General features: G+C 38.6%; 1 protein-coding gene and 1 non-coding gene across 3 annotated transcripts; both read left to right on the top strand.

Moving 5' to 3' along the window:
* The first annotated feature begins 64 nt into the window (after positions 1–64).
* On the top strand, positions 65–26,256 carry LOC110061257 (nucleolar protein 14-like). 2 transcript variants are annotated; one of them, XM_089290893.1, is made up of 30 exons: positions 65–413; positions 3,887–3,928; positions 4,491–4,583; positions 7,674–7,818; positions 8,707–8,771; positions 8,980–9,048; positions 10,223–10,315; positions 10,480–10,566; positions 10,836–10,904; positions 11,532–11,614; positions 11,914–11,981; positions 12,499–12,696; positions 13,284–13,354; positions 14,020–14,074; positions 14,267–14,309; positions 14,962–15,049; positions 15,993–16,078; positions 17,008–17,114; positions 18,064–18,095; positions 18,838–18,939; positions 19,400–19,462; positions 19,761–19,851; positions 20,040–20,109; positions 21,575–21,655; positions 21,745–21,855; positions 22,617–22,650; positions 22,826–22,953; positions 23,657–23,744; positions 24,728–24,798; positions 25,156–26,256. In XM_089290893.1, the coding sequence occupies exons 1-30, from the start codon at positions 231–233 to the stop codon at positions 25,259–25,261; spliced, it is 2,622 nt and encodes an 873-aa protein (XP_089147019.1). In that variant the 5' UTR covers positions 65–230; the 3' UTR covers positions 25,262–26,256. The 2 variants fall into 2 exon arrangements, with proteins under 2 accessions (XP_089147019.1, XP_020623752.2); XM_020768093.2 differs by having other exon boundaries at positions 66–413; positions 14,017–14,074.
* On the top strand, positions 12,160–12,232 carry Trnat-ggu (transfer RNA threonine (anticodon GGU)). The gene has a single exon. It is a non-coding gene; the product is annotated as a tRNA-Thr (tRNA).
* Positions 26,257–26,306: the final 50 nt, after the last annotated feature.

Genomic DNA, 26,306 nt, shown 5'->3' with positions numbered 1-26,306 from the left:
GTTCTCGAACACGACATCACACGACATCGAACACGACCTCGAGTACCCAATAAATACTGGTCAGCGATATCTTTACATATGAAATTGGGTTTGTATAACACTTCACAAAATGTAGCAAAATGGCGAACTAACCGTATGGAACACGTGCAGGACTGAGCACGTTAGTTTTTAAAGGTTTTTAGTTGTAAATTATTGTTTCGTCCGCTGTCAAACTATTAATTGAACGCAGCATGGTAAAGTCCAAGAAAGCTGCTCAAAAGTTGGCTAGAAAGTCGGCCCATTCTGGACCCAAAGAAGTGAAAAACAATCCTTTTGAAATTCATACCAACAAGAGAAAACATGATATACTCGGAAGAAAGCTCAAACATGATACGGGATTGCCTGGGATATCTCGATCAAAAGCAATAAAGAAGGTAGGTATCCTCTGATATGTAGTTAAGTATAAATAAATAACTAGAGGGTCTCAAAGAGAAGATGATTGCTGCATTCCTCACAGGGATTTCACAATTTAACGTTTTCAGTATGAGGGCAACTGGTTTTCAAACGCAGGAGGAACGTTTTGAAATGAACTTCGTTATAAGAAAAACGTTCCTCCAGATGGTCAAACCAGGCGGGCAAAATTATCCTCACAGCTGGTCGATTTGCTTGTTGCCCAGCTGTCAATGAGACTGGTGAAGGAATCATGGTGCGTGAATTTTTGACTGCTATTATGTTATGGCATGACTTCCTGGCATGACTGGCCTGAACCGATGTAATTAGTATGGGATTGAGAACTTCCACAGACATTTGGAACCTCCTAAACTAACTCTCAAGTTAGTTTAGGAAGATGCATTGAGTTACGTAAACAGGGTTGTCCCCTAAAAGCTGGAATGTGGAAAATCCAGAATGCTGGAATGCCATAAACCTAAAACCTGAAATGATTACATTTGTTAAAGCCTGTCTTTTTTGAGTTATTATTCAGAATAGTACATAAACTATTTGCTGAAGTAGAAGACTAAGGTAGATAGATCACAAGATTTCAACCAATGTATAAAGGATGGAAAATTGCATTAAATAATAAAGAGAATTGTGGAGACATTCAGATATCAACTACAATATGAAGTTTACGATTGTAGTTCCATTAGCAATGCGGATAATGTCAGCCCTGATGTTAGTTATATTATATTGACCAGTATATTTTGTCATTCCAAAGAGTCTCAAACATCTCCCAAAACTGTTCCGACCTACAGTGCAGCTCAGATATATGCGAACTACGCATACGCGTATTATACGAGCATATTTTGCGTATACGCGTATGTTAATACGCGCACATATACGCATATATACGCGCACATATGCGCGTATATGTCTCTTTGTTATGCATTCCCACAAGTTTCTTTATGTTAAGCAGTGTTTGTCAAACAAAGGACATTACATTTCTGGGAATGAAAAAGGCTTCAAAGCGAAATTTGCATGTTGTTGAAACGTCCTGCCGATCAATGAAGGCTATCATATTTTGAGTTTTCGATCACTTCGCAAATTCACCGACAAACTACTGTTTATTAACACTTGTTTGATCTTAAGCTACCAAAAATGGGAAGAAAATTGAAACAGTCGCTTGAACTCCCTATTTTAACACGTGAACTTAATGTTTTTACAAGTAAAGATCTGTGTTTTGGCATGTGTCGGCAAGTTGTTTGCGAAATGTTTGTGTGAATTAAGCATTCTGAAGATCCTCGTCGAAAAAATGATATCTCCAGTCATATTTGACACAGATCATTCATTCAAATGGTAAAGTAATCTTTCCTTGACGAAAAAATTGTTTATTAAAGTTTCTATGGTGTCCTGCTCACGTTTAGTTACTTTTTCTTCAAGGAAAAGTTCTGTGTTTCAGCACGCGTCGGCAAGTCATTTGGAAAGTGTTTATTGTCTGAACCGTTCTGAAGATCTTCGTTGAAAAAACGAAATCTCCGGTTTTATTTGACACAAATCGTTCATTCAAACGGTAAAATGCTCTTTCTTTAGCTAAATAATTGTTTATCAAAGTTTCTAAGGCATGCTGCTCATGTTTAGTTATTTTTTTCTTGAAGGAAAAGTTCTGTGTTTAGGCATGCGTCGGGAAGTTGCTTGTGAGATGGTTATTGTTTGAAGCGTTCCGAAGACCTTGCCAAAAAATTATATCTCCGGTTATATTTGACACAAATCGTTCATTCGAACGGTAAAATGCTCTTTCTTTAGCTAAATAATTGTTTATCAAAGTTTCACTGGTGTGTCGCTCACGTTTAGTTATTTTTTTCTTTGAGGAAAAGTTCAGTATTTCGGCATGCGTCGGCAAGTCGCTTGCAAGAATGTTTATTGTTTGAAGCGTTCTGAAGACCTTGTGGAGGAAATGATATCTCCGGTTATATCTGACACAAACTGTTGCAAATGGTAAAATACTCTTTCCGCGACAAAAGAATTGTTTACTTAAGTTTCTACGGTACGCCACTCACATTTTGTTATTTTTAATTTACTTCAAGGAAAAGTTCTGTGTTTCGGCACACGTTTCCAAGTCGCGTGCTTGCTTGGACCTTGTTTACTTTGTGTCGAAAAAATGTTATCATTCGGTTGTGTTTGCTCCATGAAGATGGGATTGTTGAAGCGTGTAGGTTCTATTTGACAAAAAAAAAGCGGTAAATTTTTGATTTAATGGCAAAATACATGTACTCTCTCTTTTAATTATATTCAGTTGGTTAATTTTCTGTCAAGTGCCCAATTGCAAAATGTTACTTTCAGCCAACATTTTGCTAATAGCTCTGGTCTGAAGGCATACGCGCGTATACTGTATACGCATATTCAAAATAAAGAAAACTCTTTTTCGATCTGTGGCAAGCTGTCAAGCCATTGAAAACAACAATGACCTGTTAAGAAAAGAAAAAACAATAGGTTAGCTCATACATACTAATCAGGCATACGCGTATATACTGTATACGCGTATGTGCGTATATGCATACGCATATGTGCGTATATGCATATACGCGTATACGCGTATTCGGCTAACGAATTACGCGTATATTTTGGTTCGGATATATCTGAGCTGCACTGTATCTTAACTCCTTTTCTTATCTGAAAAAAGTCATTCAAGGTTTTAGGATTCCGAGCCTTGGTTTCCAGCATTCCAGATTTTTGGGTTTCCAGGTTTCTGGCATTCCAGTGTTCCTATTGATTCTACCATGTTGCCATGTAATAAATGATATAAGTGCCTTCAAAACTAGATCCCTGATAAACCATACCTACATGTCCATTGGTAGCTACATGTGAAAGATCTAAAATACAATGTCTGACTCTGGAAAGCTGGTACACTAACCTAGAACAAACGCCACTTAACAGATGTCAACTACTACTGGCGCATTACAAACGACTTATCCATGACGGAAACGAAACCGACAAATAGACTTCTAACAGACCGACTTAATTTGACTAACAATAAACGGACCAAAAACTGACCCATTTGACTAACAATAGATGGATTGAAACCCACCAATGACTGATGACAAACTTTACACGAGTCTTCCAGCCAATACCATCATGGCTAAACTGACCAATCACGTTCAACGGACCAGACTTATGACATCATCGACTGACAAACACTATTCACTTGACTCTGAAGATGACTTCTGCCCAGGTTATGGAAACGTCAGTCACCAACAACAGTTCTTTTCAGAACTACCCTCACCTGGATGATCACACTATACAAACTACTGATACTCCTAGGTTCAAACCATTTACTATCTAAAATATGTCACTCTGCTTTTATAAGTTGGGTCGTCCCTTTGTGACATTGTTTTGTTTCTCCTCTACATTACTGGCACAGGGATAACATCTTCTGATCATGTTTTCTTTGTTTAATTAATAAATAATTATGCAGAGACAGAAGACACTTTTGGTTGAGTACAAGCAAAAAAATAAGGTGAGCAATTACAGCAGGGAATTATTAATAGTATTTTCCATATAAGTATCTGTAATGTTCATGAATACACAGAAGATTGTAACACAATAAAGGAATCAAAAAACCTCTAGGTAGTTACAGACATAAAAACTATATGTTTTAGAATTTTATCATTTTATTAGATTTTAGGGCAATTCCAGATGAGACACTGAAAAGCAAAAAGTTTCTATTCCAGCTTACACTAGCAGATAGCAGATAGGACTGTTTGAAATAACTGTTTCAAATAACCAACTTTTTCAGCATTGTGATCATGCCCACTCGTTGAGAAACCATGGAATTTGGGGCTATTTGAATCCACTGTGTAGTAATTTCTTGGATGAAACTTATTAATAAAGAATTATTAAGTATTTCAGAAACAGGTTCCTACCAAAGTATCATCCCAAAAGTGTCTTATAACCTGGTATTTCTGGTTGGATGAATAATTTCTTGATCAATAAAATTTAAATTAACAATATTGGTAATATGACCATGGCTCCTTTATGAGAAACATAACATGATATTCAGATTATCAATTTCTAAATAGGCTAACATGTTCATTGATCGCCGCTTTGGTGAATACGATGAGAAGATGACACTTGAAGACAAGATGATGAAGAGATTTACTATGGAGAAGAAGGTAATGGTTTACAGAAATATTTGGTCAGAATAATTTGAATCTGCATACTGTGTTGGATAAGATTCTAATTTTTGAGTTATTTTTTTGTAAAAAAAATACCTCTTAGTCGGCGCGTCGGGTATGTTATGGACGGGTCAATGGGTGAGTGAGTGAGTGAGTGAGTGAGTGAGAGATGTATGTATGTCACACCAATCAGATTGGATCTACTATGAACAGCCAATCAAATTTCTTGTTGTAAAGGTAAATGGTACGTGAGAAACACAAGGTAAGTATAAACACAAGGACTTTGGTAATTGAAAAATAAAGAGTGACGTGTATGTTGTCGGTTTGTGATTTTTAGTCCGGTTTGGAGGAGAGTGTGACGGTTACATACGTACATTGGGCTGTTTTAGAGTGCATAATTTTCAGTGAAATGGTGGCTAGTTATGAACGAGATGAGTCTTGAGTTTTGAAGCAGTTCATGAGTAGTAGGCAAATGCACGAGATATTTTTATTTTTAATTACAAAGGGTAACTTGATACTTTTGTTTTTCACAAGGAGTTAATTCAATTAGAGGTCACGAATCGTCGCTTTTAGTTCTTAGGACATGTTTTAGAGGAGACGAGACTATTTAGATTTGAAGCAGCTCTAACGTTTACAATAGTAAGTGCAGGTAACGATTGTTTTGTTCTTATTGCATGCAAATATGACGAGATATTTTTATTTTTTAGTTACAATGGGTAATTTGACACTCTTGTTTTTCACAAGGTAGTAAATTCAATTAGAGCTGACGAATCGTCGCCACTTGTTCCCACGAGATGTTTACTATTTTTAGTTACAAATGGTAACTCGACACTTTTGTTTTTCATATGGGAGTAAATTCAATTAGAGCTTACAAGTTATCGGCTATTGTTCCCAGGATATTAAACAAAAAAGAAGCTTTTCTTTCTAGAGTGTTTTTACGTCTCTGCAGTAGCAGTTTAATATTTTTATTTGATGAGCATTTTATGACATTCTTTTCAGTCCGATATTTTTAAAGGTAAAAAGTATGAAAACTGTTCAAATGTTCTTTGAAGACTGTGTGGCACCAAGTTAAAGTGCAATTTAATTAAATCAGACTTTCAACGTGTCAGAGAGGTCTTTTTCTCTTTCTTTAAATTTTCGGTGAAGTAGTGTTGTTGCGTTGTGTTGTGTAAAAAGAGTAAACTTACTACTCGTATAAAATGCGAAAAGTTCTCTTAACTTGAGTATTTTTGAGCAAAAATTCCTCTTGGGGGCTGGAAGGGCTCCCGAGGGGGTACTCCCAGAAAAATTGGTTGGGGGTGTGCGGCCCGCTTCCCAAAACCCTTACCCTATTTATGACCAAAATCTGCGATATTCCTTACCCTATTTATGACCTGACCAAAAATTCGAAACCCTATTTACGACCTGACCCTCAAATCAAAACCCTGTTTCAGAACTGCGTTATAATTAGCTCCGTAGTTCAAACCAATGTTAAATTACCGTAAACGTATAAATTTGTGAAGGGCTTTTGTTGATTTTCTTTTCGATAATAATGAAAAAGTGGCTTCTTCTTAAAGCATACCCATATCAAGGCTAGAGTGCAAAAACCGTACCCTATTTATGACCAAAATGGCCAAAATCAGCTAAAATCGATACCCTATTAATGACCAAAACGGCTGAAAAACCATACCCTTCGGGGTCGCACAGACCTATATAGCCCATATAAGGAAGTTCCCCCCCCCCCGGGGGGAAGGGCTACGTGATCGGTGAGTGAGGGAGTTATGCATGTGCGCGTGTCAGACCAATCACAGTGTGGGTTGTATCAAAGAACGAATAAAATTGCCTGTTAGAAAATAAGATGGTATCTACATTAATCTGGAGACGTGTCAGATTACTGTAGTTTGTTCAGTCAAACATTTTATGGCTTACTATTTAGTTATCTTACCATTACCGATGTAACATCTTATGTACATCATAAACTCCCAGTTTCTTTCTTGCTGTACATCGCAACCAAAAAAACTTGTCAAATCAACCAAATCATTACTGTAAACAGTTCCATGAATGTGCCTATCTCCGAGACTTATAGTTCACAAAAAAAATAACTCTTGCACGCCTTGCGTGCCTATGTTTTCATAAGTTATCCTACTGCACATTGGCCAGTATTCATGTTCCTGGGTGCAGAACTGGCAAGTCAAGGTTGGAAGTGTATTGAAGGGAAATGGAATTGAAGAGCCCCACTTAAGAACTTAGTTTCACAATGCTGAACTAGCTGGGTCAGGGCTTCTGATAGGTCACGAAAAAAAGTCAAATTTCGCAGGATTTCCAGAGACAAATTCGTGGAAAAAACTGCCGATTTCGCAGGAAATTCTTGGGAATTTTTGGGGCTAATTTTGCTAAAAAACGATCAGTAAAAGCGGCCAATTGCGTGGGAGTTTTCTGGGAAAATTTTGCTGAAAGCGATCGGTTTTGCACTGATTTGACGAACGTTTGTAATTAAAAGAGACAGCAATTTTGCCATTTTTTTCCAGAAAACGATGACTGTTAGCCTATGCAATTACAACAGCAACAGAAACACTGACTACTTTTAAGTGTTGCCTTTGTAAAACTGGAGATTTTGCAGGAAAAGTTGAGCAATTCGTTTGAACTATAGCACGTGTTTGTATTTGTTTGACGACAAGGTTCTTTTTAACAGAAATCATCATTTGCTCTTTTAACAAAAATGTGCTCAAGAAATGCGCCAGTGGCAAAGCTTTTTACATTGTGGCCACAGTGAGTGCCCAGCTTTTCACAACATTAATCTAAGAACACCTGGTAGCTTTTGGATGCTGTTTACTCGTTGCCGTGACGAAGTTTCACGATAAATTTACAAGTTTACAGCAACTAAACAGCCCTAACAGCCAAGATAAGTTTCAAATATGTTGCACCGACATGTATTTGGTATGATTTCCAATGAATTTCATGATATTTTGCTGAATTTTGCAGGATTTTACGGATTTACTTGAAATTCGTGGCTCCGCAACCGCATGAAATATCAGAAGCCCTGCTGGGTTGAATTGAGAGTTTGCACTTACATGTAAACTTGATAACTTGTGTATTATTGATCTTCAGCATCATCATGAACGCCATGGAAAGTATAGACTGGAGGATGAGGAACTGACTCACCTTGGACAGTCACTTGGTGAGATTGACAAATTTGAAGATGTCCAGCTGAGTGATGATGATGATGATGACAATGTCGACAAGGAAGATGCTGGTAAAAGTTACACCGACTTGTTAGTAAAAATAGCTTACTTGTTGATGCTTCATGTACCATTTGACGTTTAACAGACTGAGGATGACAGTGATGATGACAATGACAAACAAAAAAGCTGAGGGGCTAAGATTGAACACTGTAGAATCCTGATCATTTGTGCCCTTGATTGTTTTTTCAATATCGTTGACACACTTTTTGCTCCTAGAAGTCCTAGAAGTACCCTACCTGCCCATTGTTTGAACCAATTTCCAGTCCTTAGGTGGCTCAAAAATTCAGGATCAAACTGTAATTTCATACAGTTGACAGTGCTTCTAGAAATAGCTAGTATCAGGAGACATATATGTCATCTAGATGTTCTTCAATGATAATAACAATCATGATGAGTAGCACTTTAATACTACCAGCCATGAACCCACTTCAAGATTTTTGCGATCTGGTGTATAACCCTGAATTGGTGGGTAATGAATGATCTATTATATCCTTGAGAGATGCCAAGTTTTCCTGCCATCAGCCACTATTACCAACTAACTTCTGTTGTAGTGTGTCTAACCACATGGGGTGTCTTAAAGTATACTGTACACTGTATACTGTATACTTAATTGGGCACTCCCCATTGGGGCTTTTCAGGACCACTGTAAACAAACAATCATAAATAAATATTCAAATAAACATAACTAGGTTAAGAATCCCAACTGGTGGGAGGCAGACCAGTTGGCTGTTTACAAACACAGCTGAGAAGTTGAACTCGGGGCCACCGAGAACAACATCAGTTAGCTGTCAGAATGGGATTTGAACCCGGGACCAACAGATTTCAAATCCAGCGCTCTAACCACTCGGCCATGCTGCCTCCTCCTGCCGAGTGGATGTTCAACTCTAATTGTTTTGCAGCTGATGACGTAAAAGAGTTACACTTTGGTGGCTTTCTCACAAAGAAAAGCGCAGATGACAAGCAGGTGATAGTACCTTTATAATTATTAGCTCAGGTCTGCTCAATGTTATTTATTACTCTGAGGTCTATTTAGCTCCAAATTTAGGTCTATTTAGGTCTATTTAGTTTTTCTTTGACAAGAATGCTATGTATCTTGAGAATTATTATAGCTTTATCCCTTTGACTTATCTTGCCAAAAAAGGTAATAATTTGTTTCTTCATGTGTGATTTAGACTGCAGAAAAACACAAGAGTAAGAAAGAGATCATGGAAGAAGTAGTTGCCAAAGCCAAGATCAAGAAGGTGAGCGGCATAGTGTTTTCTTAATGCAATGTCATTCTGAAACTCACTCCTAATTTGAAAATTTTAAACAAAGGAAATCATAGCCATAACCATAGTTTGGATATCAGATCTTAATTACTGGTAGCTTAATTTTAGTAAATTTCAATTCTTCATTTTCTCCTTATAGTTGTAGTTTTGATTAAAAGATATCACAAGCATTTGACAAAGTGTTTCATCTCTTTTCCATACACTTTAATGTTTGTCAAAAGTGCTTCTTTGTATATTGTATTTTGAACTCTCTTCTCAATGTCTGGAATGTAATGAAACATGACAAGTCTTGATACAGTTGCTTTTTGACGTCATCCAAAGGCTAATCAAAACTAACTGTAGTTAACTAAGGTTACTTTCCACCTTCAAGAGTAGAAAAAAAAAGGTTTTTTTTGTTTTATTTAACTAAATTGGAGACATGCATTTCACCTAATATTTGCAGAAAACAATATAGAAATCTCAAAAAGCATCCAAGTTATCCAGAAAAGCATGTAATTTTCAAATAAAAGTTAATTAACTGGGAAGGTGCCATAGTCTCACGCATAGGTAAAACCCTGGGGGAATTTAAGTATATCCTTAGAATTCCTTTAGAAGAGATAATGAAATAAAACAATAAAACAATGCAATAAAACATTTCTGTTAAGAAAAGAAAACAACTTGCTGGAAGTGACCAAGGCTCTTGGTTTGGCCAAGAACCCTTGATGTCCATTGAAGAAATGGAGTGGTCTGCAAATACCCTAGGTGTCTGTTGATTGATTGATTGATTGATTGATTGATGAATAGATTGAGTTATATAAGCATTCGCCTGGTATGCATAGCAGATGAGTCAAATCCATTTCCCAGTGGTCAAATACTGTGCATGGCTCAAAACATACTTGAATTCAAGCTTGCCCTTGGGACAAGGCAGCTCTCAAATTTTGCTTAGCCTGGGCAAGTCTTAGTTTGCTCTTGTAATGATTTAGTTAGCAGATGACCTGCGTGATCCCTTGCCCATCGGGCAGGTGAGAATGAACAGTTACTTGCCCGCCAGGAAATCTCCTTGTCCCTGACAACTGGATGGCACTTTTTTCGAGCCCTTCTGTGAAATTCAAGTTGCAGAGTCATGGAAGTGTAGCATTTTAAAATCTTTTTTTGCATTTATTTCTAGCATGAACGTCAAATGGCAAAAGAGGAAACAGTCACATTAAGAGACAAGCTTGATAAGGACTGGAAGAAAATACAAAATCTTGTCTCGCAAATGGTAATATTCATGATTTAGTTAAAGCCCTTTTTATTCTAATTTATTAGTACTTGCAGGTACCTTACAGATGCATATCTGCTTGTGCATGGGACCTTATAATGAGTTTATTATGAACAATAACTTGACTGTATTTTAGACAGAACAATTTTTGACTCATTTGTTAGGGGCCTCACAGTGAAGAGACATCAACTTCCAAGGCAGATGATTATGACATTGCAGTCAGACAACTGGCATTTGAGCTTAAAGGCAAAGTAAGTTATTAATAATTAATTATTATAATCTAGCATGCATGTGATGCAATTTTGGGCTATTTTATACATGTTGTTTCAGCCCGAAAATTGCCTCGCAACCACACTGGATTTCATTGTAACTAAAAGCAAATGCGAAAAACTAACCGTGAAAAGGGCTATTGCAGAACTTGTGGTCCAATCAAATGATTCAGAATTATGGTATTTTATTATTTTAATATCTAACACCCTGTTAGAGGAGACTTAATGCAAAATGTATGTGTTGTTTTTAGGCCACTGACAGATTAAAGTCAGAAAATGAGATTGCCAAAGAAGAACAGGAAAGACTCAACAAATTAGAGGTAAGTTAATATGTCAAGTATCATAGAAATATTCCCACTGATACAATTGCCAATAAACTGTGGTAACAAGAATGCTCCAGATATTAAATCATTTGAAGTGCATTTTTGACCAAAAAACACTCTAATGCAAACTAAAGCATTGTTCTTAAGGAGTTTTTTTATACCTTATCAAATGGTATAAATAATATAATGTTGCAATTTATTATATAAACACGAGTGTTTTACTGGAAAATACACCACTTGTAAAATTCATACGAAACCACATCTGGGACTCGGGTGGCGTATTTTCCATATCCCACCAGTGAAAATATTGAAGACTTCACTGATATCATATTTGACCCTTAAGCTGCAGTTACCGGTATATTTGTTGGTGTGTGATCAAACATCTTTGGATCTTTCTCAAAAGTCTTCAGCAATCTTCAGTTATCTTTGGAAATCTTTGGTAATCTTTGGAAATTTTCAGAAAATGTTCAGAAACTTTTGTGTGGCCTTCAGACAATTTTTGCAGAATCTTCGGAAAGTTGTTGGAAAATCGTCAACAGTACATTGTTTTTTTAATACATTATTATTGTTGTTAATTTTTTGATTCATCAAGTTTTTCTATTTTCTTATTTCTTTGTGATTCAGCTTGAACGGCAAAGAAGAATGAAAGGTTTACCTCTTGTGGACAAGAAACCTAAACACATATCAGCTGATGACCTCGGTGACAGGTAAATGATGTCCAGATCAACTGTTGTATATCACATGTGACAGTAACCTAGAGACTCCGAGTTTCAAGAGTCTGAAATCTGAGTTTTTGGACACATCCGTTTTATACTTGTCATAACTAACATAACACCTGGCAGACTGTGTGGTATTACCTGCTATTCCTTCCATAAAGCCAGTTTTCCCTAAAAATAGTGAAACGTTTTTGACCAGTGGATCAGACAGTATTTCATTTCTTACCTAAAACTTGCATATCACATTTAAAATCTCATTCCCTGCGTTTCTGTATTGTTGTGGTAAACAGCTTCACACCAGCTGAAGATGACAGATGTTTGTTAAGTTATCAAGATGGGTCAATGATAAATGCTGAGGGTAAGACATATGTTTTTTGAAGACAAGATTGATCGTCGCAGTTATATACACAACTTGTTCATTATATATACCTGTAGGTGGTGAAGTTCAAATAATTATATGATCTTTCATATATTCACTTGCATTCTTCACCATCTACGGGTATATAATGAATTCACAACATGATCAGCTCCCAGTTGGCTTGATAGCTCAGTTGGTAGAGCACTGCACTGGTATCGCAGAGGTCATGGGTTCGAACCCCGTTCAGGCCTGAATTTTTTTCAGGCTTTAATTTCACAACTGCTTAAGTTGTGTAACTATATAACTGTGATGATCAATCATGTCTTCATATCTTTCTCCGCAGTTCAAATATGATCTTTCATATATTCACTTACATATACTTTTTCTCAGTCAGTATATCAGACAGTCATAACAGTATTTCAAAAGTGTACAAATGTAAATAAATCTGTTTATTGTACTCTGTTGAGCAGCATAGTAAAATGCATTAGAGATGTTTGTGGCATATCTAATGTTGCAGATGAAGGTAATGATGAGTTGAATAATACTGATAACAGCGATGAAGAACTTGATGAAAGTGGGTCCAATGAAGGAGAAGATCAAGAAGAAGAAGGTGATAATTCTACTGGTGATGATGATGATGATGATGATGACGATATGGAAAATAATGAAGAAGAAAGTTCTGAGGATGATAATGGTTCTGACCTTGAATCTGAAGGTGAGAAATACAATGCACAATTACAATGCTTTCAGGCTGTCCTCAGCCATTTCCTTTTTCTTCTCTTTTAAAAAGTGAACAAGAGTACGTAGTGAGCATGCAAGAATCAGTGCAGAGCAGGAGATCTTAGCATTTACATTCGTTCAATCCCCCGCATTTTGTATTTTTCTTGTGCTCCCAATCTCGGTGAACATAGAAATTGTGTGAACAGATTACTAGGGTTTTTTGAACATAGAAGGTGTGTGTGCAGACAAGTAGGTTTCCACATGTAATGAGAGTTTGCGAAAGAGAATTGAATAAAATCAAATGATGATGATGACAAGGACCTTCAGATGGATGTATGGATAACAAATAGCAATGACTTTGATGAAATAGTATGTTAATGTAAACATTGACATTGTGTAAGTTATCTGTGTTTGTTATGAAATGCTTTCAGTTAAGGAATAAATCATCATTGTTGAGGCTATTTTGTCGCTATCTGTGGTTTAGGAAATTTGATCAGACAACAGAAGAACTAATATTTGATTTAACAAGGCTCCATATTTGCATTTAATGTAACTTCAAGTGGTGGTTGTTTACTTCTTCAGAGAGCAATGATGAACTGGATAACACTGACTCAAAAGCACTAATGAAAAAAGAACAGCAAGAAAACATTCTGGTAAATTGCTTCTTGAAACATATCTTTTAGCAGACTCTATTATTAATATAATAGTTTTTTATTACAGTACATACATGCAGTACATCTTACTTTTCTGTTCCATCTCCCCAGTCATTTTCCTGTCATTTTACACTCACACAAACAAAACCAATAAAAACATTAAAAAATAAAATAAAAACATTACAGATTAAAATGAACACAAACAGTTTTGCAACCCTTTCAACAACACAAAATTAACTTTGGAAAGTGTATTGTGTTTTTTTTGAAAAAAATTCTTCTTAGTGCAACTTGTTTGTTGATAAAGAGCTAAGTATTTCAATAGACCCTCAGTTGTACGATCTGGTCACATGGTACAAAATCAGCCATGCTGAGGTGCAAGTTACCCGGTGGGACTTCCAAAACGAAGGCAAGCCAAGCTGGACTGGTGCAAGTTGCTTTGTTTTGGAAGTTCCACGGTGTAACTTGCATCCCAGCATGGCTGACTTCGTACCATGAGACCGGGTTGTGCAAAAGGGCCTATTGCCTGCTGATGCAGGTACTATTAACTCTGGACGAGTGATTTAAGCCTTGTTTTGATTTGCCTATGCATAGAGAAGGCCTTGCAGTCCAGGATATTGCGTTAAAGTTGTGGAACGTTTTGTTGTATTGTGCTGTTTCTTTAGCAGAAAAACAGGCCCGAAGCCGACCAGTCAAAGAAAGAGCTGCCATTTACATTTAAAGGTAAACTACATCCTAAACATTTCCCATATATTGCGCACTTTTTTTGTCGAACCTGACGTTTTTGTTGATTTGACATTAATCAAGATAACCATTTGGTAGACCTCAGCTTTAATTAGTTCAGTGGTTTTTCAATATTTCAAATCCTGTGTGTCATTTTAATATCTTAACGTTTGCTGTAATGTTGATTTTCAGCACCAAAGTCATTTGAAGAGTTTAAAGAACTTATAGAAGGCTGGTAAGTAACAGTGTGTAGGCATCACTGCATAATTTTAGAAGTACAGCTTAAACGAATAGATTCCATGATGCCGCGCTTTTGTTGAGCAGTTGATTACAGATGACATCAAAATGTGGTAAGAACAAAAAAGTGGCCGAGTGTGTCACAAGGCCCCGTCTTCATTACACCGAAGAAATTTGAAAATCCAACAATAACCGGTTATTTTGAAGTTGTGTTTGAGAAAAATTCTGGTAGGGAAATCACATGATTGTCGTGATTGTATAGTTTTCGAAAAGCTTCTTTTTCAAAATGTTTTTCACCCACACTAAAACGCAAAGCCAGCGTTTTCAAATTCCTCCGGTTTGAAGAGCGTTTTCGAAAAGCTCCTTTTTCTTGACTCTGGAACTAAGTGTTGTATTCTGGTGAGCGCGTAAAACACGTCAAGTAATTATATTGATGTTTTAGTGATGAGAAAAGGGCCAAGCTATAGTACACTCTGGTACAAAATGTATAGTATAAGGAGATTTGTCAACATGTTTCTTCTTACTCATGAAAGCTTCTTTTGCCTTGCACGTATTCAAGAGTTCTAATACAATGCAAAAACCTGTTAAACTGGTCTTACTCCTTTTAAAAACTTGTCGATCAGCTGATGTACTGATGCTTTATTTTGAAGGTCGTACAAAGAACAGTTGACAATCATTGAGAGGATCAAGGCATGTCATAATCCGAAGATAACTCCTGAAAATAAACCAAAAATGGAGGTAAAAAGGACGTATTGCAGAGGCTTTGCAAGTCCAATTTTTTATACTACAGTAACCACAGAGCTAGTGTGAATAGTCTTTATTGTCTCTCAAGTACCTGACCAGCACTTCTTCCCAAAGATTAAATGAGCTCAGTCACGGTATTTTGAGTTATTTTGGTCATGTAAAAAATTACCTTTAAATTGAAGGAAACCTGAGAATAGTAGTTTACTAAAATAGAAAAACGCCAAAGGGATAATAATAAACCATAAAGGAACATGGATGGTTAGGGATTGAAAAGATGAACATGGATTGCAAAACTGAACTTTTCAAGATGCACTGACTTAGCTAAACGTTGGTGAAAAGAATAATGGGCTACTTCACTTTGGCTTTTAATTGGCGATCTCTTCAGAAGTGGTCGACTAACAACTCAGTCAATTCCCCCGGAGGTGGGGGGGGGGGGGGGGGGCACTGTCATAGATAAGCTATATAGGTATATGCCGCTGTGAAGGGTATGGTCTTCAAGCAGTTTACTCTAGGATAGGGTATATAAATCAGAGCGTTTGGGTCTAGAATAGGGTATAATTTTTCATAAAACTGACTAGTTGGTTGAAGATTTTATCTAGACTAAGGAAACCAGGAATTGCCACTCAAAAATATAAAAAAATCAAATCGGCAACTTTAAATTTACTCAAATCAGCCTCAACAGTGTCGATAGATAAGGGGATTTGGGGAGTTTACTCTAGTATAGGGTAGCAAAATTCAGCTGACCTAGCTCTGGTATAGGCTAAGGGTTCCAGGGTCCCAGCGGCACATCCCCACCCAGAAATTCCCAAAGTACCTCCACGGGCCAATTCTCCATTAATCTGCCAAAGAGCTAATCTATGAGCATCATTAAATAAAAAAAAAAAATTGAAATAATGTGGTTGTAACCCTGTTTCCCTGGCCTATTTTTTTCCTCCAGGCCTTGTTTAGTATTTTGTTGGATTACGTCGGTGATCTCTCGCTCATGGGTTCGGCAGGACTCAAGATGATTGACAAGGTGACACGGTAAGCACCAGCTGGAACCCTTTAAACAAATCATCTTCTTTTTTTATTTGTGTTTTCGCTAACTCTTCGCTTGACTTATGTGCAATACATTACGTTTGACGTGTGAGGCAGTGCCAGATTCATACCTGCAATCAGGGACAAAAGTAGCTGAAACACTTCCCGAAAGCAAACTTTCTCCCTTCAAGTGTAATTTGCCCAACCTACACTCCTCACATTTCGCCCCTTCCCCCCTCCCCCCGTGCCAATGTTGTAACGACGTGACAGCGCCGCCAAAGCCCGTTTCAACATTGATTCTGGGGTGGGGCGACTTTTGACGTAAAAGGTGTTTCTTTTATCAAAGGAAGTACGGATCTTGTTTTGAAAACGTCCGATTCGCAAAAATGTCTCAACACGTTTGTCTCTGATTGTGGATCTTCGCGACCCAAGACTCGAGTATTGGTCGCCTGCTGTTGCCTCAAGCATTGGATGGAGTGAACACCACACGAGTAAAGTTCATGTTAGTTATGGAATGATGAGCTCAGTTCCGAGCAGATGAAAAGTTCTGATGTGTCAAAACTCGCTCCTCGGCAGCGATTCGCAGACGTTTTGTTGGCGGGCACTGAGAGATCGTAGACTAGGAGTACTTAACCATTGGTAGAAAGAACCCGGTTAGAGTTCCTTTGAATACGACTTTGCCAAAATCAGACAGACTGGAAGTAGAAACAGACTGGAAGCAGGTGAAACGTGCAAATGATACAGAAACAGAAGTGACGGAAATTTACAGTTTTACGGAGTTCCTTTAACTAGAAATCCTCGAGCATTCACAGAAAAAATGGGCTTTCATTGGAAATTCTGGGTATTAGAGCTAAAGGTTTTTGCATCCTAGGGTTTGGAATTAAAGTTCAGCTCATGTAAAGCAGCCGTTGAGTTTATATTTTGCTTCATTGCAGACATCTGTTTGATGTGGCGCAGTATTCTCCCGTTCACTCCGCTAAATGTATGCAGCAGATTGTAAAGGATATACACAAACAGTTCACAGAGAATCGAGAGAGACAAGGTGAAAATAGCTTACTTGTAATACTTCTATCTGTATGTTAATAGAAATCGTGAATCATCAACTGGTTTGTGCCTTGTTCTATGTAGGCTCCTACCTACTAAGGAGTTGTAGACTGCGAATAGCCCCTCTTTCGCTTTTTTTCTCGAGGTTTTTTTTCGCGTCACGGACGACGGACTAAGCGCTGGAAAGAAGGACCACTCCAGGAGCACTCTAACGGAGACACTCTTCGGGCGAGGAGAGATTGCGTGACGAGCCCAATGAGCGTCACGCAGGAGGCTATTTTGGCTAGTTGTTTAAATACTCTTTGCTCTAAGTCGCACTGTAGGCTATAACTAAACAACGTTGCTGAATGTTCCCTTACACTAACGTTGTAACTGGTCCTGCATCTGTCTCTCTCACATGTCTTTGATTTTAATTTACCTTCTGGAGTCCTTCTCATGCAACCTCGGCAGTCGCGAGTCTTTAATCTTTAATCTTTAATACAAATTCCAAATTACATTACATTGAACAAGTCAATCCAATGAATTTGAGGACAGCTTAAAACAGAATACAAGATTCCTTAATATAAGCCGCCTTAGTGTATCATTGTATGATTGTATACCTAGTTAAAAATTACTCTAAACTCATATCAAAAAATAAGATAATCACGATAAAAAATTAGCACTGAACTTATCGTAAAAATAAGCAAACAATTTCTTGCGGAAGACTGACAAGGTGTTAGACTCCCTGATTTATTCCTGATCTATTCCTTTCCCTAGTCTATCGGCGAAGGTCTTCATCCGATTCACATTCCCAGTTTGTGAAGCTGACGATTCGGGCGTTTGACCTTCATCTAACAATCGAAATATCAACTTCATCAAAATTTACCTTTACCAACTCCACGTTGATGAGTTCAGGAAATCATTTGTACTCGTAGCTAAACCACAAAATTGTGTATAACCTCTTTCAGGCGGGAAAGGAATGTTCCTGGGTCTTCCTGAGGTAAGACTCTGAAATTTACTTTTGGAGTATCCCGTAGTTGGTAGAAATTAAACTAGACTGCCGAGATGTAAGGCCGCCGGGGGAGGGATTCTCATTTCAAAAGGACGGGGTTGCTCATCGTACCTTTTGAGCTTTTGCGGTACCTCTTAGGGTATTGAGCCGAAAAAATATGACAGGAGATGATGTGTTGGTTTAGAAGTGGTACCTTTAAGGGGTGAAGAAATTTCAAGCCACGCCCAAAAAGCAGGACCTTGGTACCTCTTAGGGGTTCTTTTCAAAATTTCCGACGAGCATCTCCGTCCTTTTTAGATGGGGGTTCCCCCGGGTATAAGGTAAGTTTAAGACAAGTCAACGTTGTGCACAGTAGGCAGGAGGTGTCTTGTTTCTTCACCCAACTCATCTCGTTATTGCTGTGCGACAGAAATCCTAGAGCTTGTCTTATAAATGTGAGATAGGTTGTGATAAATCTCTTGACAGCAAGCTCTAGAACACACTATTTTAGAAGTTCTGTTTCAAATGAAACAATCCTTGCAACGTCGTATCTTTGTGGTCGTTATGGTTATAGTAAATGCTGTTCATTGTGTTGTTAGCACGGGTTTTTTTAAATCTTAAATCCGGATCTTAAATGCTCTTCCCATTTCTAAAACATATATCGTGTATAGGAAATGTTCTTGGTGCAGATTTCACAAAGAGCTAATAGGTCTTTTCTCTATCATTACTATAAACTCTTATTTTGTTTCAGTTGCTGTACCTTCGGATCGTATCCATGTTGTTTTCCACATCAGACTTCAAACACTCTGTTTGTACGCCAGCTATGGTCCTGTTATCTCAGGTTTTGGCACAGGTAGTCACAACTTGTTTATTAGTCATGGATTCAGGTGTTAGCTAGGTGTTTGATGCGACCTTAGATAAACAATAGCCTCCATTTGACGCGAAAACTTGCCATGATATTTGTCCGCGGACATTATCTGTTCCGAGAAGCGAACAGTTTTCCGAAAGCGTAGCTTGAGGAAAACGGTGAGCTTTGAGGAACAGATAATGTCTAAGGACAAGTATCCGAGCATTTTTTTAAAGCCAAATGGAGGCAATTGTGTTTATTATCCTTCAAATATTTTTCGCAAAACGCTCAGCTTTGAAAATTGGGGAATATCACTAGGGTATTCCCCAGTTTAGCTGGGGTATATTCAGTCACGTGACGCGATTTGACTGATCGCGTTCGAGCGAAAATATTTGAAGGGATGTATTATAGTTTATCAATTCCGTTCAGGCTTATTCTTCTATATTTGTTTGTTTATTCCTTGCAGAGCCCAGTACGATGCATGAGAGACGTGTTCAGAGGTCTTTTTCTCTGTGACCTGTTCCTTGAGGTTCGTTTGTTTGTTTGTTTTTTGGTCTTTCCTGTGTCGTGGGCGTTGTTCTCAATAACCTGTGTACAGGCTCTCCAGTCGAGGATCCCCCTCGGTCACTTCACTCTCACCCAGTTTCTTCTCGGCCCTTTTAGCCGCGATCAGACCCTTTCAGCCGGAGCCTGTTCAGAGGCAATGTTCTCAACAATGGTTTCCCCATTGTCCGATGCTGATCACTTTTTGTTATCATTGAGTAAACCAGTAGGAAAAGACTTATGCAAAAAATGTCAAAGTATTCATTGTTAATTTTCTTTTGCAGTACGTAGCTTTATCAAAGCGATTCGTCCCTGAAGCCGTCAATTTTTTAGGTGGAATTTTGTTCTTGGCTTCTAAGAAAGAGAGTCCGACGCGTAAGTATCAACCAACTCCTTTTGCTTTTCAGTGGAACATTATTCTGTGGTGGGAGAGATTTTTTCGTCTTTTATTTGTGTTGACAACATCGCTGTTCAGCTCCAGGCTGAAGCAGTCGAACATTGCATGGCTTCCCCCTTCTCTTCATTGATTGATCGAAAGTGAATAAATATTTTATTTTTCGCAGCTCAACTTGTACTCCCATTTAAAGACAGTAGCAAATGGCGAGATCTTCTTAAACTTCAATCGGATTCAAGGTCAGTATTGAAGGTTTGTCCTTGGGTAATCGGTGAAATTTGTTTCCGGAATATTTTCAGACTGCGTTCTTGATTCAAGGGAACTCGTCGTTGTTAATCCTCAACAACAACAACAACAACAACAAAAACCTTTATTAACGTGCCTGGGGTATTTAGCATTGCTGCTAATTGGGGACACACAATTACCGGTAACCCTGAAAAAAGACAGGTTTATGTAGCATTAAGAAGCTAAGCTATTTAGAAATTATGTTTTTAAGAAAGCTTAGTTTTGGCAAGCCAAGGTTAACTCACATATGTGGAACACTCAGTTCTTGAACGCCACTTTCGTTTCCCTTGGAAAAGTTTCATTCTAGAACTTGGTGTTCGGATTTTCGCCTGTGTAAACGTTTGTGTCGCTCTTGCGACCTTCGCTAGATAGATCCAAGGTTAGCTGTTGCTAAAGATTGTTCTATGGTTGCTAAAGATTGGTCTGTTTTTCTAGTTTTCAATTGGTTAATCTCTGCTTGCCTTATCAAGTCAGCTGCTTTCGTTTTCGCACATACATCCGAGTACTTTTTTTTTTTTTTTGGTACCACCTGGTTTACCCTTGGCTTGAGTCCCAGGCGTAACTAGAGTTAGCATAAAAGTTAGTGGATTTTAAAGTTGTATTGAGTAGAAGTCTAAGTAGAAGTTGAAGTAGAAGAAGGAGTAGTAGTGGAAGACGTAGAAGTCCAGAAGATTTAACTCAACAATATCTGTCGTTGTTTTCAAGCGAGAATCAGTTACTGGAACTTGAAACTTCATGTTTTGTTTGGCAAGTCTTTGACTCACTAAAGCAAGGTCAACCAGTCTCAACGAGTAGTAAAAGCAGTGGTTGCACAACTTGGCTGATGCTTCAGTGAAGGCCATAGAATAGTTTGCATAGCTTTCGCCTGAGGCTAGCATAGCAATTTCAATTCCAAACTTCCTCTTGCATCAGCTTTGCCTTTTTGGGTATAATTGATCCCGGGGGGCTGTACTGTGAGGCCTCAAAGGGTGTGGTTTTGGTCTGAAAAAGGACAGATTTCGACCATTTTGGCCTGAAATAGGGTATGTTTTTCACTCTGGCTCGGCATAGCGTATTTTGTTTACAAGGAACTATTTTTTCCCGCATCACCATCGACAAACTTTTGTAGCCCTTCTCAAATGTCTACGCAAATTGAAGTCAATTCTGGTTAGCTGCGGTCATACATTAGAGCCATGTGCTAATTTTAGAGGTCTGAAATGGAATATCGATTTTCCGCTCAGGTCTTAAACAGGGTATGGAAAAACCCAGATTTTGGTCTGAAATAGGGTCCAGGTTTTAAGATTTGGTCCGCACACTCCCACTAAGAAAACAAGGATGATTTTTGTCCGTATAGTTGTTCACTCAAACATTTAGCTTACCTCTCTCGACACAGTCTTTCTCCATAGTTTCTTGTGCTTAGTTTTGACTGAACCTTTTCAGCCCTGTTACTGTCAAACCTTTACCGCTGACAACGACCCTCGGAGAGAGCACACAAGATGAACTGACGAGTGACGAAATAAGGTAAATAATGTGTTTTGTAAAAAATAAAAACTGATGCAAAAGCCATGTATTATACTGTCCTAAAACTGTTTCGTTTCCTTTTTTTGCAGGGTTGACTCTTTAAGCCATTGCCTTTCTACCTTGGACCGATTTGTTCACTTGTACCAAGACGTGCCGGCTAGTTTTGAGGTTTTTGCTCTAGTGAAAGAACATTTACAAAGGTACGCATTGGGGTTGACCGCAAAATGTACCTCAAAATTACACACTCAACAATTAGATTATGAGCTCAAGATTTCTATCGCGTTATAGTTGACGAGGGCACAGCCCTCGTCGACTGTCACGCATAGTAAATGAGAGCAAATAATCTAATTGTGTTAGTAAAAGTCTACTCGTCGTTCAAAACTTTAAAAACGCGAAGCGGCCGCCTGTTTGTTAACAAGCGCACACTGTTAGGCTTCTAGCTCTCTACAACAGAATAGGTTGTGAGTAGCGTAGCCAATCAGAGAACGGCACTCGTGATAGAACGCTGGTAGATTTAATAAAATAGAATTATCAGCATGATCAAATATTTTCTGCGAGTGATCTTAGACGCATTAGAAAATATCGGTCGCCTCACCACCCCCTGCTTCGTCAATTTTTTTCCTCTGGCTCCAATTTACGCGCGGCCAGAATGCGGAAAAGTTCTTCGTACGGGAACGCTTGCTATGCAGGCTCTTTAGGTATGTTTCAGCAAAGTGTCCGAAATTTTTGTCCGCAAATTAAACGTCCGAAAACTTTCAAAGGTGTTCCCCAGGATTTCCCTTCCAAAAATTAAGCGGATTTATAGACTTAACCACGCAGGCAGTCATTCATTCATTAATCCTTCTAATAGCGACAGCTGTTTTTCCTGTGCAATGGGTGTTTTTCCTGTAAATTCTAGTAGTGAGTGGTGCAAGACCTTTTAATTTGCTTTGTACTGATCTTAATTTCTGTTATTCTACAGAATACCGGTGGAACTTTATCCTGCTTCTGTTAAGGTAATGATGTCCACAAGCTGTACAGTATTTGTGTTGTATTTGTGTTGTATTTTCGTCACTGTTTTACACTTTCGAAACTCGAACTAGAAGCCTAGATCGTTCTTAACCTTCCTCAGGCTAGGGTCATGTCACGCTCTTGGGATTAACTCCTACATTACATCTTTCCCTGCATTAGGAACTTCACAGTGGTCTTCTGACGACAATAAATGATCTCCATGACAAGAGCTTGACTCGAAAACATCTCACGTTGCAAGCACGCAGACCGGAAGCTATCAAGACATTTGAACCCAAGTTTGAAGATCAGTGAGTTCTACAATAGTTTCTGTTTCTTCCAGCTTGATTCTGAAAAGTAATGGTTTGAAGAACGATAGTTACCAGATAGTAGGAATGAGTAACGGCAACTCACAGTCGAAAAATCTGGGATGTAATCCGGGAAGTGATCCCAATAGCGGCCTATGCGGATAGGCTCTACCCGAAAGGGGTGCCTTTTTCAGGCTATATGTCTATGAAAAGGTTGTGAATGTGATGTTACAAGTTGAGGTGTATGTAAAGGTATAGGGAAATCTGTTATTTATGTATAACGTGAACGAAAACTGAGTAAATGGCACTTGTCTTTTTGGTTAACATCTCTTCTGGTAATGCTTGATGTTCTCCCATAGTGTTGTTCATTGACTTCTTTCCAAGGGTTTAGGAAGGAAAGGGATGCAGTGTTCTTAAGTAAGTATGTGAAAGGATTACCTTTTTTTTTCTATAAAAGGTACACCAAATGGTTTCCTTTTCTGTAAAAATGGTATACAAAAGGGTAAGGGGTTGGTCCTCGGAGCAGAGCCTCCCGGTACAAAACTTTGTGGAGTACCCCAGGGGGCGTAATACGACTGATAACCTTGTACATGTTACGCTAAGCACTGGGTTTTGTAACTGTACTGCTTTTCGTATTTAAAGGCACGGCACACACAGATTCACTTTGTCAATTTTAAATGGTTGTGTTTGTTGTGTTTATTTTAAGTTATGAAGTCCGATCAAGGAGAGGAACGGGAAATAAAACAGCGAACGAAAGGCAGAAACTAAGATACAAGTACAAGAAGGAATTCAAGGTATCACTTTATCTCTGTTTGTAATTTCAGAACTGTGAATTAAGGCGCGCGTTTTATCAGTTTCAGCCTAATTCTGCTTTTCATCCTGTGTGTTTATTTGCTAAATTTGCCCACAAATAGTTTTGATATGGGACTGCTATATAAAAATTGTGCTGAAGGAATTTTTGCGTGTCAAAATAAGGTTATCAATTCAATTCAGGTCGGGCTGTGAAAGCCGAGCACGGAAAGAGGAAAATGTTCGTGTCGCTCAAAATCCGAATGCGGAGAGTGCGAGGTAGAGGAACATTAGCTAGGGACCTCCCGGGGGGAGTGACTCCCATATATAAATGACTGGAGTGCTCGTCGTACCTTTTAGGGGTCAAAAACGCGGTTTTGGTACTTCTTAGGGTGTTCAGCCTCAAAAGGTACACAGCGGGAGCTTTTGCTTTACCTTTTAGGATATTGAGCCGAAAAAAATTGACAGGAGGTAATGTGTTGTTTTTAGAATATTGGTACCTCTTAGCGGTGAAAAATCTTTTAACCCACGCCCACAAAACAGGATCTTGGTACCTCTTAGGAGTTCTTTTCAAAATTTCCGACGAGCATCTCCATCCTTTTTAGATGGGAGTCCCCCCGGGTATAAGACAAGTGTAAGACAAGTCAACGTTGTGCACTGTAGGCAGGAGGTGTCTTGTTTCTTCACCCAACTCATCTCGTTATTGCTGTGCGACAGAAATCCTAGAGCTTGTCTTATGAATGTGGGATAGGTTGTGATACATATCATGACAGCAAGCTCCAGAATACGCTATTTTAGAAGTTCTCTTTGAAATGAAACAGTCCTTTTTATATGGGGGTCCTCCCCCCCCAACCTAGATTAGGCTAACCAGCAACCAAGGACTTTGAAAAAGACTATGACATTTGTATACAGTATTTTTAATTGTAGAAACCCTTGGGTTTATACTACAAGTATTTCAGTTGAGTTTTGTCTTTTCGCGACTCTCTAGGGTGCTCTTCGAGAAATCAGAAAGGATAACCAGTTCCTCGCGAAACAAAAGCTAAAAGAACAGTTAGAGAAGTAAGTGAAAATGTTGCCTTTTGTCGATGTGTTAGTGGAGGGTCCAGCACAGGTTTGGCGGGGTGCGGGATGAGAGTGAAAATAGAGGCGGGACGCTGGGATAAAAACAATTCGGCGGGACCGGGATTTGCTTATTTTGACAGAAGGGATGCGGGACAGTTAGCAAGTACAGAAAATCACGCGTTACGGACTTCAGTAACGCGGAGAAGTGCAACTCTAAAGGCCTATGTTGGACCCTCTTAGTGCTGGTGCATCAGCTCTGCAGCAGTGTAATAAGTTCAAGTTTTACCTTCCCACGGACTAGCTATTCGCTCTACTTAAAACCGTTATTAAATATTGTCTTTCCTCATTTTCTAGGGACGCAGAGCGCATGCGTAAAGTGAAGGAAATAGAGCACATGTTATCCAATCAGCAAGCAGAAACGAACGCTCTGAACAAAAAGAAAAGGAAACTGGGAAAGTAGCTGTAAGAACGTGGCACGTGACTTGCGTGGTCAGTCAACCCGATTCGATCGACATCCGCACTATCAATGTTTGCCGATGGAGTTGAAAATGCGTCCTCCATGTGGTGGTTCAACCTCTTCGTCTTACTTCGTAGAAGCATTTTCATTCAGGACTAGCCACATAAGGCTACCAGTCCTCACAATGAGGAGGACCAGTAACCCTGTCATCCTTAGCGATGGTCGAATTTCAATTTCTCTGTACTTAATTCCACCAAATTTGAGTCGCGAGGTTGTGAGAATGAAAGACCTCGTCATCCCTGAAAAAGAATCAGTAACTTCCGACCTCGTTTTGTTACTAACAGAACGGACAAAATGAATGCCGAACGTTTTGTGTAACGTAACCCAGGTAGTCGTATCGTCCATAGGCACCAGCTGTGAGATGATCATCTTGCGTAATAGCGGTCGTGGGAAATCGAGAAATATAAGAGTTTGTATGGGAATATTTATGATCGCTCAGAGGTAGTAAAAATACTATAAAGTTCTCAATAAAAAATACCTCTCCTTACCTCCACAGTGTATTGCTTGCTGTGTGACCGCTTACTTCACAGAAACGAGGCCATTTTAGCGAGTTATCGCTTACTGGGGAGTAGGAAAATTAGGAAGCGGTAGCTCGCTAAAATCGCTTCAAATCAGCGGAAAAAGTGAACGGACAACAAGCAATGCATTGCGGATTAAAGAGAAGGCGTTTTTATGAAGAGCTTTCTAGTATTTGTGTGTTCAAAAACCGATCATAAATATTCCAATACAAAGTCTTATAATTTCGCCATGACCACTATTACGCAAGATTGGTTCCAGACTATATCGACAGAGACCCAGGGCTGATCAATTTTCGTTTCAGACCCTGGTACCCGGGCTGTCATGTTATTAATTTCCTTGAATTCAATATTACTACAGTGATGGCCTTGGAATGACAATTCTGGTCCAAACACAAATAAATATGTCCAACCATACAATAACTACAGATGTTGATATTACTAAACATGATTACACTGGCAAACGACAGTGC

The sequence above is a fragment of the Orbicella faveolata genome, unplaced genomic scaffold (genome assembly GCF_042242905.1).
Source record: "Orbicella faveolata isolate gen_17 unplaced genomic scaffold, um_ofav_v1 contig_1, whole genome shotgun sequence".
Classification (NCBI taxonomy): Eukaryota; Metazoa; Cnidaria; class Anthozoa; order Scleractinia; family Merulinidae; genus Orbicella; species Orbicella faveolata.
Note: the sequence above shows the minus strand (reverse complement) of the source record. Positions and strands in the feature narration are given on the sequence as shown.